The sequence below is a fragment of the Bombus impatiens genome, unplaced genomic scaffold, assembly GCF_000188095.3.
Source record: "Bombus impatiens unplaced genomic scaffold, BIMP_2.2 scf_0010, whole genome shotgun sequence".
In the NCBI taxonomy this organism is placed as follows: Eukaryota; Metazoa; Arthropoda; class Insecta; order Hymenoptera; family Apidae; genus Bombus; species Bombus impatiens.
Genome location: NT_176429.1, coordinates 577,802 through 592,219, shown reverse-complemented (window position 1 = coordinate 592,219; position 14,418 = coordinate 577,802). Strand labels below are relative to the sequence as shown.

Sequence of the window (14,418 nt, the reverse complement as noted above, 5' to 3'; positions counted from 1 at the left end):
GTCAAAATTATTTTAACGATGTCTATTGAAATATAATTTTCATCTCGGAAAGAGAGCAACGAAAGAGAATATCAGGCTTAAATATTGACTTTATCGATACCTATTAATTGTAGCTGATCTGAGCTAAGATCAGAGGCGAAAATTAGATGAAAAGGTTTTATTAGAAATGTATATACAATGTACGTATCTGGAATATATTGCAAAAACGTCAAAATACTTGTGAACGTTAGTGTACGCCATGTACGGCTTTTAATCTATGAAAGAGAGTAGGAAAATGTTATCTAAGTATGTAATTTGTAAATAATCGTAGCTTTTTCTTTGTAGTTCCTCGAATAGTTTATTCTGTTTATATCTATTTCGTGCGTTAAATATTGTTGGTTAAGAATTCTAAAAACGTGCACGTTATTTTCTATTTGCTATTTAATATCGATTACGTCGAAGCGGAATTTCGTAAATTCCCAAGAATTTTTCATTTACTTTCTACGACACTCTGTTCTCATTATATGTTTCTATCTGATTATATAATTTCAAATACTATTGATAACAGCAAATGACCGTTCGAATATATTATCTGTGACCGACATTTAAAAAAAATATTTCCAGGAAAAAGATACTAACGTTATTTTTCTGGTCGATAGTTCACAATTTCATCGGTTGCTATATTAGATTTTCTAATAACTGGCGCTATAGATTGAGTTTTATACTTTGACAAAAAATTCAAACTTACCCTTTTTGCAACATTCGTTCAATGTTTGATTCGTGGCTATGGGGAAATTGTTGCGTTCCGCCGTTTTTAATAAATATTCAAACCGAATGTTCTTGTCTTCCACCTGCAAACATTATGAAATAACAAAAATTTTGTTTGAAATATCGACAAGTCGTTAGATAATTAAAGAATTAAATGATAATCAACGTTTACCATGTGAGCTTTGTCCAGAACGCATGTAATGAAACAACCGAAGTCCAACATGACGTTTTCGAAGTTTTCGCGTGATATATTTTCCTCTTGGAAAATGGCGTCCAACTTTATCAAATCCGCTATAGTCGTTGGTAAAATCATTAGGAATGACAAATATCAAATATATATTATTTTCGTGGACATGAATTATAATAATTTCTCTCTTCTAATCTTTTAAACAGAATCGTACTTGAATTTTATTTACTTGCTATTATTTAATAATTTACCACGTATATGTTTACATTGATTATATCTTTTAGAATAAAAATGAGAATTATAAAGGAAAATGTAAAATACAGAATTTTCTAAGAAATTAAAAAAGAGAAAAGAATCGCGAAATTATATACAATAAATTATTTAGAAACAAATTATTAGTTATTTTATAATACATACTGTCAGTTAGATTGCTCTGCTGCAAACATTGCCGTATATCCTTTATATTAATGTTTAACATTTTTGTGAATTGTATTAGATTGCTTGCTCGCACGAGTATCTGTAGTAGATGGTAATTACTTCAATCGTAATAATTAATTATTTTTTAACGTAGAGTGTATAAAAGTATCATGTTAATTACAAAACTTTTTGGTCCGGTTAATATACAGTTCATTTAATATTCAGTTAATATCAGATACACCTATCATACCTCCAAAAGTTTAGCAGTTCAATGTATTATACAGGGTAGTTGGTAACTGGTGGTACAAGCGGAAAGGGGGTGATACTACGCGAAAAAAGAAGTCGAAAATATAGAATAAAAATTTAAAAATTTAAAAATTTAAAAATTTAAAAATTTAAAAATTTGAAAATTTAAAAATTTGAAAATTTGAAAATTTGAAAATTTGAAAATTTGAAAATTTGAAAATTTGAAAATTTGAAAATTTGAAAATTTGAAAATTTGAAAATTTGAAAATTTGAAAATTTGAAAATTTGAAAATTTGAAAATTTGAAAATTTGAAAATTTGAAAATTTGAAAATTTGAAAATTTGAAAATTTGAAAATTTGAAAATTTGAAAATTTGAAAATTTGAAAATTTGAAAATTTGAAAATTTGAAAATTTGAAAATTTGAAAATTTGAAAATTTGAAAATTTGAAAATTTGAAAATTTGAAAATTTGAAAATTTGAAAATTTGAAAATTTGAAAATTTGAAAATTTGAAAATTTGAAAATTTGAAAATTTGAAAATTTGAAAATTTGAAAATTTGAAAATTTGAAAATTTGAAAATTTGAAAATTTGAAAATTTGAAAATTTGAAAATTTGAAAATTTGAAAATTTGAAAATTTGAAAATTTGAAAATTTGAAAATTTGAAAATTTGAAAATTTGAAAATTTGAAAATTTGAAAATTTGAAAATTTGAAAATTTGAAAATTTGAAAATTTGAAAATTTGAAAATTTGAAAATTTGAAAATTTGAAAATTTGAAAATTTGAAAATTTGAAAATTTGAAAATTTGAAAATTTGAAAATTTGAAAATTTGAAAATTTGAAAATTTGAAAATTTGAAAATTTGAAAATTTGAAAATTTGAAAATTTGAAAATTTGAAAATTTGAAAATTTGAAAATTTGAAAATTTGAAAATTTGAAAATTTGAAAATTTGAAAATTTGAAAATTTGAAAATTTGAAAATTTGAAAATTTGAAAATTTGAAAATTTGAAAATTTGAAAATTTGAAAATTTGAAAATTTGAAAATTTGAAAATTTGAAAATTTGAAAATTTGAAAATTTGAAAATTTGAAAATTTGAAAATTTGAAAATTTGAAAATTTGAAAATTTGAAAATTTGAAAATTTGAAAATTTGAAAATTTGAAAATTTGAAAATTTGAAAATTTGAAAATTTGAAAATTTGAAAATTTGAAAATTTGAAAATTTGAAAATTTGAAAATTTGAAAATTTGAAAATTTGAAAATTTGAAAATTTAAAAATTTAAAAATTTAAAAATTTAAAAATTTTAAAAATTAAAAAAGTAACGTCAAACGAGACAACGATCTACAGTGAGATCCATTATAACGAGACGTGATAAAGTGCACGCGTACCAAGCGAAAATTCAAAGTCGATTTTCTCGGAAACAAAGCCTCGAACGAAAAATTTTTATTCTATATTTTCGACTTCTTTTTTCGCGTAGAATCACCCCCTTTCCGTTTGTACCACCAGTTACCAACCACCCTGTATATTACAAATTATTTGCGTATATTTACATGTATTGCGTAAAAAATTGCAATCCTGTTCATGTTAGCGCTATACAAATATCAGTGTAACAAAATATTTTCACTTCATATTTTAACATTATAATTTTATTTACGCGAAGAGATCTTCTCTCATATTTACAAAGAAACTTATTAAAGAAAGAGAAAGAGAAAGCAGTAAAAAGCAATCGAAAATAACTTATTAAAATATTACGTAAATATATACGTAATATAAAAATATATTACGTAATATAAAATATTACGTAATTACATCTACAAACTTTACAAATCTAAAATTGTAGAAATTTTCAATTATTTGTATATTATTATATAAATATTTTACCTACACAAAAATATACCTTGTTGTGTGTACTTACGTTTACGGAAAGAACGTAGACAAGAATCGCGAGATATCGTCTCTTTCCCATCTTTCCAAACGATTACAATCTTTTAAAATCACTGTCACGATGTCAACGAGAAATTCAGAAGCTGTTTCTGCGAAAAGGTATGCAAACTGCGCGACTGCAAAGCATCTCTGCTTATATTTATCGTCGACCGTGAGAACGGTGCCCCAGTTGACAAACGTATCGGATTTTAACCAAAATTGTTTTATGCATACGTATCAAAAGTGAGTTAGTCAGCGAAAATGAAGCAACGACGTTCAAGGCAATAAAGAACGACAAGAGAAAAAACGAAGTGGTTTTAAACAATGATATAATTTTATTTACTTCAACGGGATGCAGATAAAAGAGGAGAAAGCTACATGATTTTATCCAAGACGAAGAGAAAAATGAAAATAGGGAAAGAAAGACACAAAGATGGGGATAATTTTGATACTACTGCTTCGAATATTCTGTAATCTTCCAAGTAAGAACATTATTTACGTATCAAAATAACATCCATCGTTCCATTGTTACCGAATTGTTCTGAAATTTGTAAAGATCGAAAGAAAGATTCTAGTACTACTAAAATTTTATTTTATCTCCAATTGATCGTCGCGTAATTCTCAAAGAAAGAGCTTGGAAAGTGGACCAAGATCGTTAAAACTAATCGTAAGATACTAACTCTCACACTGTTACTATTTTAATTTCACCGATAATTATCGTATTATTTTAACGAAAAAGATATCTTCCACTTAAAATATTCGATGAACTTTCGTCTTTTCTGAAGTCGTGGTTGCTCGGCTTTTCGAAGAGCGATCCATGGGGTTTCGTTAATAAGAATGAGATTAAACGAAGCCGATTCGGGGCATCGTTACTCACGCAAACACCACGGTGGTGGCGGCGGTTGGCTTATGAATAAACACTGCGGCGTTAACGCGTTATGAATAATTAACCTGCACTCGAGACACGGACGCTGTGTGCATTTCAACGTGAAACAGGCCAATGTTTTACGACCACCCGGTATACGTACGATCGCGTGAATGTATGCTTTCGGGATATTTCACGGTGAAAACTGATGCATTGTGATCGTGTATGGAAATTTTTCATCTTGAAAGCAACGAGAGGTTTCATTTGCTTTTTATCTTCTTTCTTTCTTTCTTCTTTCGCGATCTTTTACTACATAAAAGAGGCTAAAAAGGTGTAGATACACGAATGCAGAATTTTTGAACTTTTTAATTACGTACAAACTGCGAGTCCGTTATTTATTATTTTCTATCTTATTCGTCTGTAACTCGAATATCTCTATGTTAATAGTCATCAGTTCTATTACGTATTTTGGTCTGTATTTGTCACTATATTAAAATATTTTAGGAATCGTGCTATACAGTGCGAGTAATTATTATATTTTCACAATATCTCATTTCTGTATATTTGACATTGATTTAATGGATTTCTAATTCGTAGCTTCCAATTTGATCTTTTCCACGCGTTGTAGCTTCCTTTCTCAAGCGACGGATACGACAAAAGAATGAAACAGATTTTTAATATTAGTTCCCTATCGTCCCATGAAACGTAATCTGGCAATTTAAAGAATATTTCATTGTATCTTTAGAAAAGTAAACGTATTAAAGATCAAAGGTATATTATTCTTTTCTCGCTGTCGTTCTTCATAATCCACGAGATTATCCATGCTTGACTCACAGCATGCCGTCTAGCGAACGACGAGCAACGATCGCGTTAGCGTAAGCGACTCACGTTGTGAGGCGGTATAATGTAGCCCGTAATGGTCGAAGTTGGCTGGCATACAGGATGGAATAAAGTTACGACGACCTTACGCGACAGCGAAGACACGACACGGAGACACTTTTGCAAATGGTCGGCTTTACGACCGATTACAGACGTCGGATACGTTTTCGATGGAATCACGGATTCGGGTCCGGACCCAAGTGGAATATTAAGTCAGAAATGTAAGTTTCTTGTTCGAATATCGGATGCCCGTGTCCTCGTGATCATCGACCGATAGATCGATCGTGAATCGCGAAATATCGCCAACTAAACGAACTTAAACGAAGAAATTATCGATGACGCGTGCACTGGTTCGCGAAAGTAGAGTCGAACGCTTATCACAGGGAAGTTCGATGACCACATCGTATGCGTCGTAAGATATTTGGAAGTTTCTTAAATTTAATAAATTTGTAAGTTAGAAGAGCGGCTACGTAGAGAAGATTTGATCGGCGAGACAATTTTTATTACGGAAGGATCGTTTATTATTCAGCTGCGTCACTAACGATAAAAAGAATCGACACGCGACACCAATGGTTCGATTAATATTTATGAAGTTAGAGGAGGGAAGGATGCACCACGAGCTGTATCTCTTACATCATTTTATTAAACGTACTACACGTGGTAATTCAAATGATTACAACTTCATAGCCTTCGACGAATGATATTTGGTCGACTGTCTTATTAGTTGAACAACTTGCCTATGTAACAGTCTACGTATTTGTTACCGATGTTGCACTCGTCTGTTTCCCCTTTGGCTATAACAAAGCAAGTAGTTCGAGTTAACAAATATGGACAGCAAATGTGTACGAGCATCATCGATAATAACAATTTCTCGGCAATTAAGAAGCTCTGTTCGCGTTGTCCCGAATATAGCATCTGTTTGATACTTTAAAACTATATCTTTAAACATCCAGGATAGCCGCTCAGGGTCGCTAATTTGTTTGTTCACGATGCTTAGAGAAATTGCTATTAATTTTTCGATTTCTTTGCCAAGTAATTAGAAAAATTCGAAGATTATAAAATCGTCAAGCGTCGATCAGAACTAAACATCGATACTTACTGCCAGCACTGCATTCATTTGCGATATCCTTCACAAATTTGACATCATCGTCGTTGCCAGCGTGGACGGTTTCTATCATTTTGTACACCGGATCCATATTGAAATCGAAGCCTTGCAACTAGATAAAAAAGATAGAAGAAAAAAAACGATTAAAACCATTGGTCGAAGTTAACTGATCGTTCGGTTAACAATACACGTACCACGTTCATTCGTTTCATCACACAGGCTTTCAGGCAACCCATTTTCCTGATGTCAGCGTCAGCTTTCGGTTGCTGGATGTTCGTTGCAGTGTCTGAAACGCGATAATCATAATACATTTCACAACGAATCTAAAAAATCAATTTTTCTTTTATCTAATATTTTTTCCAATATATTTCGTTGAATTAAAAGATTTTTTAAGAGATTTTACCTTCTGCGATGTTAAGCTCGTCGGCGCACGGTTTGATATCCGGCAACAAGTACTCCATGTATTTTCCGATTACGGCGTCCTGATCCATACCGCGCACGATCGTCTACAAAAAAAGATTATCGATAAAAGCTAAAAAATTATTGTTCGCCGTATGATTATAAATAATATTGCGACGGTGTATTATAAGAAGACGACGATGTCAAAGAGAAAAGAGTTCGCATGTGGTGAAATTTCATCCATGATAGCCCTTAAGGATTAAAGAATATGTTAATATTAGGCTGTGAATTTATGAAAACTGACATTTTGGAAAATATAGGAATGCAGATGATGGGGAAAGTAGTATCAGTAGTAATATGTTATGCAAAAAGCTTTGTCGCGATTCCTTTGATTTTTAAATACACGTCACATCTGTTCATCGCACCAAGTTCTTTTTTTTTAACGCAATGCGACTGATCGGCGTGAAACGTACAATATGTTGGCAATCTCCATTGCTGAATGTCTTGGATTTCGTTCAGTTAAGTTTGCTATTTCACCGCTATTTGTTATCGGCCTGCCACTTCGTCTTTCATCTTCCAAGTCTCTGGTGAACTTCATCTGCGTGATCTTCGAGTAATCTTCATCGTTAAACTTTCTAATCCATCTTGCAATAATACGTTTGTTAATGGAATTATCACCATAGACACCACAAATTCATTTCTTTATTTACTCTACATTCTTTTTCCCGGAAATAAAAAACCATGGAATGGCAAAAATGAATACTCTGATCGCCAATTTCGAAGATACAATCTTCTCGATCGAAACTGAAGAAGAGCTGGCCGACACTGCGGATGAAATACAAACTTGCAAACCATTCTTAACTGGATGCTTTATCCGTCACAGTTAAACTTAGTAAACAACGTAGTATTTATAAACTGAAGCGTTCGTTATAATATTCGAGGATAAAACATCCTGTAGTTTTAAAAAAACTAGTCTTAGAAACAAAAAAAAAAAAATCGAACGAGAAAATTAAAAAGTTGTGCAACAGTAAGGAAGACAATATAAATTGTATTTATCAGAAGAGAAAGGACGGTATATAGGTTTCAGATTAAAAAATGCAGCATTCTGCTACTATTGTTAACATCGGATGATTTATACTACTTTTCAAAAACTGATTTGTCTTTAATCGATCTATAGTTGATTTATATCGATTTACTCGAATTACTGAAAAATGAACCTCCTTATTATCGCGGTTACCTGTTTAATTTCTAAAAAATCGACTTACCACGGCGGCCAACAGGCAAGTAAAAGTCACAAGGGTCTTCATCTTTCAGTCGACGTATCAAAACTTAATTTCTGAACGAAGATCGATTGGTTTCCTACTGGTATCACAGTGTGCAGTATTGGATCCCGTGGGACGATATTTATATAGAGAACAAACAGAGACAATAGCTGGTGTTAAGGTCTGACAGCGTACAGCAGGAAACGAGATAATTGCCTCTGGTTCTACCTCGATTTACGTAAGATTGGTTCAAGTACGGCCGAAATACGTCTAATCATCATTGGCACGCGTCAAATTTGTCACAGAAAAGTGATCGTTTGCCGTGCGTTCGGTGATCTTGGAAGAAGCACTTGTTCAACGTAAATTACAGGATCGAATCAGCCATCCTGTAATAATGGCATCGTCCTGTACCGTAGTACTGTAATCTCGACTAGGAGACTAGAAATGACAGTGCAATCGAGTATTCGCTGATTTGTTTGTTTCTTCCTCCTCTTATTCGCCTTCTGAGAATCGTACGACCAAGGAGAAACGAGCTGGTTGAGTATAGCGAATAGTCTTTGACGACGAAGGATCTGTTTGATCGTAGGATATTGAGGGATGACGAAAGAGCATGAAACTGTGAATAGAGCGAAAAAGGGATTCGTCGAGAAAAGTATGATTAAAGGTACCACGAATGATAGTAAGAAAGATGATGATTAGGTCTTTTTGCAAACTGGTGTGAGGTCAGATGATTAGAATAAAGATTGGTTGGACAAATTGCGTAAGATACGATTATTGAGGAGGTAGAGGAAAAATAATGACGACAAGGTTTTTAAAGATACACCGAGGAGATTAAATAATCGTAACGACTGATTATATTGGCATTTAACAATCGTATCGATTGATTATGCTGGCGAGAAAGAAGTGGAATTCTATTGAGAAATTTTTGAAGTTAAACGTTAATGTTGACTGATTAGAAAGATTAAAGTGTCTTATATCAATTTATTATCTTAGTAAAAGAGAAGCGAGACATTGTCGTGCAATTTGTAAGATTAAAGTATAACTGATCGAGATCGTGATCATCGATTGTTATCCAACTACGGTGTATTTTATAACATACAGTTTCTCTTCTACGATAGGTTCGTAATATAATTACAAATAATGGTAACGCAAGAGATTCGGTTATATTAAAAATATAAAGCAGATATTTCCTGCGATTTCCTTTTAAGAGATCCTTTTAATACTTGTCCACGTAACATTGAATGAAAGAGTAAGCCATCTTGCAATCGTCCGACATATCTTTAACTAAAACGAAACTGTGTTAGTAAAGAATATAGTTTTAAATAAATAGGTAGACGTAATGTACCTTTATCAAGGCATTCAACTGCATTCTGTTTCATAGGTTCGATCTTCTCAGGTTCTTCGTTGTGCACGATCTTGATGAACTCGTTTATCATCTCTAAATCTATCTTGGAGTCTTTCAACTTAAATACAAAGATGTTCTGCGTTATGCAACTATTCCGTAATTTAACTTTCGGTTAAATTAAAAAACATCGTCTATGAATTTTTTGCTCGATTGTAATATCTCATCGGTTAATCGAAAGATGATCAAGTATAACAAGTTATTAGGCGAATTGAATTTACCGGATGTTAATAAATATTTAAAGCCTCTTTCAAATGAGCTCACCATGTTCAGAGATTTTAATATACACGATCTTAAACACGAAGCTTTGTCCACTCCCAGTTTTACCTCCTGGTCAAATATTATCCTTGGGTCCGCTGAAATATTATAATATTTCGCGTATCAATTTAATAAATTATGTCTCTCTGTTGGAGAAAATAATCATTACACTAACTTTCAGTGTAGCCAACTGTCTTCGCACACTTTAGAGTAGGAACCTTCGAAAGCTCCAAGTAACTGTCGATGAAATCTGCTTGGATAACTGCCTGAATAATTAATAAATATCGATTAATAATACTCAACGAATAAACAATTCGTAGCCTATACGAAAATTTCTATACTCTGCCGATTGAGGAGAAATAACGCGTAAAAATTGCTTGGACGCAACGTTATCGAGAAACGTGAAATAATTTGTATATTATTTTATCGAGATGTAAAAAGCATTATAGCAGCAGATACAGCACAGAAGTCCATTATACACTGTATATTCTATGACGCATTGAATTACCGGGGATTCTTCTCGATTTTATTTTTAATATGTACGTTAGTTTCGGTGTCCGATTTCGTGCTCGATGCCTAGCGTTTAACCGTGCAGGCTTCTATCGTGCACGTGCTCGTGCATATAATCATCTTTATAAGGTTGCGAATGAAAGAAAGGAAACGAAATAAAATTGAAAGTCGAGCTAGTCTGGATTAACGCAAAAGGAAAAGAAATAAAAATCTATAGCGGAATTCTTCAAATTAAAGAAAAGCAAGGCAATGAGATTCCAAATTGAGACGTTTTAAATTTCAAATAGATGGAAATTCCAAACTCGATAATAATCGATATTTTCCTTACTATAGTTAACAAAAGACAGATGCCAACCAGAAGACTCTTCATTTTGAGGTTGATTTTTGACAAACAAGAAATACGCGTTAAGAATATATTTCCACTACTAAATTTTCTTAGCGAATTGCAGCGATATTTATATTGCAAATGTGCTGATAAAAAAAGCCTGTTACATATGATACATAATCTAAAAAAACCTATTAAAGTATATCGTATTGATGGATCGTTTCCGATCACCTACGTCTCGTATGATGATGATGAGAACTGTTAGTTATATGATTATTAGTCAAAAAACTGGAATAATAATTACTTCCTTTAGTTACGTATCGTCTTGTTCGACGTTCTGTTTATCAGTCACGATTCGAATCGGATTCAAAACACTTATATGATTCAAAACACTGGACAAAAATTTAAAAAATATCAAAATACTTTACTAAAACGAAATAACGCCGCGAAAGTCTTTGTTGATGGAATTAATTAGAGATGATACGAAGAATTTTACGAGAACGAATGTTGTGTATAGTGTAGAAAGCAAAATTGGTAATTCCTTTCAAATCAGGGCAATTTAAAACGTTTATTTGAAACCGCGTTTACAATATTTGAAGTGAAAGTCAGTTAAAGCCGCTAAAAGCTATATCTTGCGATAAATTTATCCAACTATGTTTCTATAATTACCTAACTATGTTTTTATAACGATATTAAGACGGTTTAAACTGTAAACAAAGTCGGCAGTTTGAACAAACGTTGGCGATCTTCCCAAACATTTTCAAAAGAGAAACCCCGATTTTTTTTTCATCTCCGACAGATATAAATAAACGTAGCGACTGAGAGAAGTCATAATAATAATTACCGTTCGTCTATCGAGTAACAATTAATTACCGTTCGTCTATCGAATAATTACCATTGTCAATCGAAGAGTTAGTTGTCATTTTGTCAACCGAAGAATCATCATTTTGTCAACCAAAGAATTACCATTTTGTCAACCGAAGAATTTTAAATCCGTCAGTCTGTCAGTCAATTGCCAATATCGAAATCGAGTAAGATTTGAATAAATCGTTACATATTGTTAATTTACTTTCGAACAACTTTAATCCTCTCCGGTGCCAGTATTGCCGCACATAGCGGGTTAGCCGAAAGTGGAACTTATTGCCAGTTGCATTAAACGTCAGTTAACGCTTCCGAACGCGGCAACCAAATAAAAGGTGACAACAGTCATCTTTCGCTTCCTTTCTTTATATCGGTGAAATAGTCATTCATTGTATTTAGAAAAACGAGTCTTTCTAAGTGCAATATATTCGACTTTATTCGTGTACAGATGTTTACATGGATGAGAAGATTAGATGATTAGATGTGACGTAGATGTTTGAATCTCTTGTAATTCATACGTCAGAGAAATGTTAACAAATACCGCAGAAATAATAGTTTCTTCGTGTTTAATAAACTTTAATAATAAACTCTATTAAATTTTACGATATATGTCTACTTCGTTGTAAAAACGCATATTAATCAATTTTATTATAAAGTTCACGTTATATTGAATTTACGAAACGAAAAACAAACGATGATTCGCCAAAATGAAAAGAAAAACGAGGGTTAATTAAAAATAATTATTGAAGTGCTCAATTTTCATTTAATTGCTTTTGTATTCGCGTCTTTACAGTTGCATCATATCTTGTATTATTTTCTGTGTGATAATTCCAATGCTTCTCTGCTATTCAAGAAATCAAGAAGTCGAAATTCCTTTGAATTAAGCCGGCGTCATGCAGCGTGAAAACTCGAAAGCGATCTCGCACTCGTCGGTTTTCCCAGAAACTGCAAGGATTTTTAACGAATTATTAAGAATCTATATATTCGATACGTTCTTTCCTATTCAGTTTAATCTTTGCTTACCTTCTTCCACACATTTCTTTATCTTATCCGCATATTCCGCAGCTCGGTTTGACTCTGACTCTTCGCTAAATTTATCCATAAAGTCTTTTAAGTTGTCTACATAGATCTGACCGTTCGTCATCTAAACAACCATTTTTATATCAGAGAACATAGTTGAAGATTGTCGAACATAGAAAAGTTGTAAATATATATTTGAGAAGTTTGATTGTTCGGAAAAAACGACCGAGTACATGTCAGATACTGTACGGACACGATTAACGTCAGGTTTCGCGTTATAAATTAATCAACAATGGAATTTTAGGGCTTTGAATAGAAAGTTGTTCAGTCACTGTTTAACTATAGACCTTATTTCGATGATCTATCGTCTTTTTTACACTCTCTAAGTTATTCTAATCCTTTGACAATGTAATAAGAACTCAGAATAGAAGATGGACGAAGAATCGAGAATGAAAAATTTAGAAGAAACATCGTCTCTTTATCCTGAAGATTTCCTGCGTTTCTGGTCTTCTAGAAACAAGGTTTTCTAGAAGGATCAGATAAGAGAAAAAAATACGTTCTTTTAACTTTCTATAAGTGATAAATACTAATAATTGTTTGGAGTATGACGACATTTAAGACGTGAGATTTATAATATTATATTCGATAATCGTGTGTATGTAATATCGTATTGCATATTTGTGTGTCTACCTGGTACATTGTTGAAAAGTCAAGTGAAATTTTCTAGCATAACTAACGATTGAAAAATTTGTCGAAACCTTTCGAGCAAAGAATTCAGGAATTATCAAACATTGGTGAGAAATTGAGGGTAAAGTTAAATTAAATAATTGCAAGAAAATTGAAGTATAAACTTACGAATCAACCTAATAAAAGGGCAGTGAGATAAAGGAAAAGATGTTCAAAAATAAGGAAAATGTCTTACAATGTTTATGCGTTTCATAACACAGGCTTTCACGCATCCCCATTTGGTCCTTTCCTCACCTTCCAAGTCATTAACGACAAACTTCTTAATTTGATCTAAAATACAGATAGATCGTTTTAACGAATGTGTTAGGAAATCATCGACAAAATTTGAATGATTATTGCAATGCGTTACCTTGCGGAATCTCAGCTTCTTCCAAACAAGGTATTATATCCTCTTTTAAAGCTTCTATGAATTCTTCAGCCTTATCGTCACATATGGCTCCCTAAAATAAACATTTGATGTTTATTGAAATTTAATTTTTTACATCTTCTTCCTTTTCATTACACCGTTTACTTTGTCGTTTATTTCATTTTACTTTTTTTTTTTAGGAGATAAAGTAAAACGCTTGACGAAAGAGTCATTTTTCCGAATACAAAAATTAATATATAACTAGTTATAATACTTTTTTATAGTTAAACATAAATAGTTTCTTGAAACATATACAGGCGATTCAGGCAGTGATCTTGTTCACACGTTTTTTCATTTAATTTGCGAATTGTAAGAAGCTTCAGGTATAGCAGAGGATACGTTGATGTTGTTAAAAAAAAAGCGGCAAATAATTAACTATACGTGATTCTTGTTGCTTATTAATACATAGCGACCAATCGACTATTTGAAATCCTTTGATGATTTCTGTAAAATTTATGCTTGCGATAAGTATACTCATATGTATTTCTAGATTCGTTGCAAATGTTAGTATTATAATTACGATAGTCGCGTTCCACTGCGGTATCAATGAAATTTCTGCGTGTTGTTCAAATGTTTCTATAAATGTTAATGCTTTCACTGTGGACAAAAGTACACTCAACTTCGGTTTTATAGGTAACCGTAGCTAAAACGAATTCTATCCCCTAACGATCCCATAGCAACTAGGACAGGCACTAAATTAATATGGAATCTCACTCACCGCAACGAACAAGAGGCAGCAGATAGCCAAGCCAACTCTCATGTTGTAAGTAAGTTTTGGATAAAAATTCCACAGAAAGCAAAACACTTGACTGACGCCTGTCGGCACTTGAACATCATATTTATAGCAGAACTGTGGAAAT

General features: G+C 32.2%; 4 protein-coding genes across 4 annotated transcripts; all 4 read right to left on the bottom strand.

Moving 5' to 3' along the window:
• Positions 1-636: 636 nt before the first annotated feature.
• On the bottom strand, positions 637-3,961 carry LOC105680745. Its single transcript, XM_033322812.1, has 4 exons — positions 3,512-3,961; positions 1,352-1,451; positions 920-1,038; positions 637-830 (listed from the first exon to the last, which is right to left on the bottom strand). Exons 1-4 carry the CDS (start codon positions 3,560-3,562, stop codon positions 699-701), a joined length of 402 nt encoding a protein of 133 aa, XP_033178703.1. The 5' UTR covers positions 3,563-3,961; the 3' UTR covers positions 637-698.
• A 1,923-nt stretch (positions 3,962-5,884) lies between these two features.
• On the bottom strand, positions 5,885-8,169 carry LOC105680206. The gene is made up of 5 exons (XM_012385270.3): positions 8,033-8,169; positions 6,772-6,874; positions 6,563-6,654; positions 6,363-6,480; positions 5,885-6,057 (listed from the first exon to the last, which is right to left on the bottom strand). The coding sequence occupies exons 1-5, from the start codon at positions 8,072-8,074 to the stop codon at positions 5,984-5,986; spliced, it is 429 nt and encodes a 142-aa protein (XP_012240693.1). The 5' UTR covers positions 8,075-8,169; the 3' UTR covers positions 5,885-5,983.
• Positions 8,170-8,990: 821 nt separating this feature from the next.
• On the bottom strand, positions 8,991-10,665 carry LOC100747149 (general odorant-binding protein 19d). Its single transcript, XM_012385440.3, has 5 exons — positions 10,528-10,665; positions 9,865-9,955; positions 9,696-9,787; positions 9,375-9,492; positions 8,991-9,313 (listed from the first exon to the last, which is right to left on the bottom strand). The coding sequence occupies exons 1-5, from the start codon at positions 10,567-10,569 to the stop codon at positions 9,246-9,248; spliced, it is 411 nt and encodes a 136-aa protein (XP_012240863.1). The 5' UTR covers positions 10,570-10,665; the 3' UTR covers positions 8,991-9,245.
• A 1,472-nt stretch (positions 10,666-12,137) lies between these two features.
• On the bottom strand, positions 12,138-14,418 carry LOC100747031. The gene is made up of 5 exons (XM_024368367.2): positions 14,277-14,418; positions 13,502-13,592; positions 13,328-13,422; positions 12,409-12,529; positions 12,138-12,330 (listed from the first exon to the last, which is right to left on the bottom strand). The coding sequence occupies exons 1-5, from the start codon at positions 14,316-14,318 to the stop codon at positions 12,266-12,268; spliced, it is 414 nt and encodes a 137-aa protein (XP_024224135.1). The 5' UTR covers positions 14,319-14,418; the 3' UTR covers positions 12,138-12,265.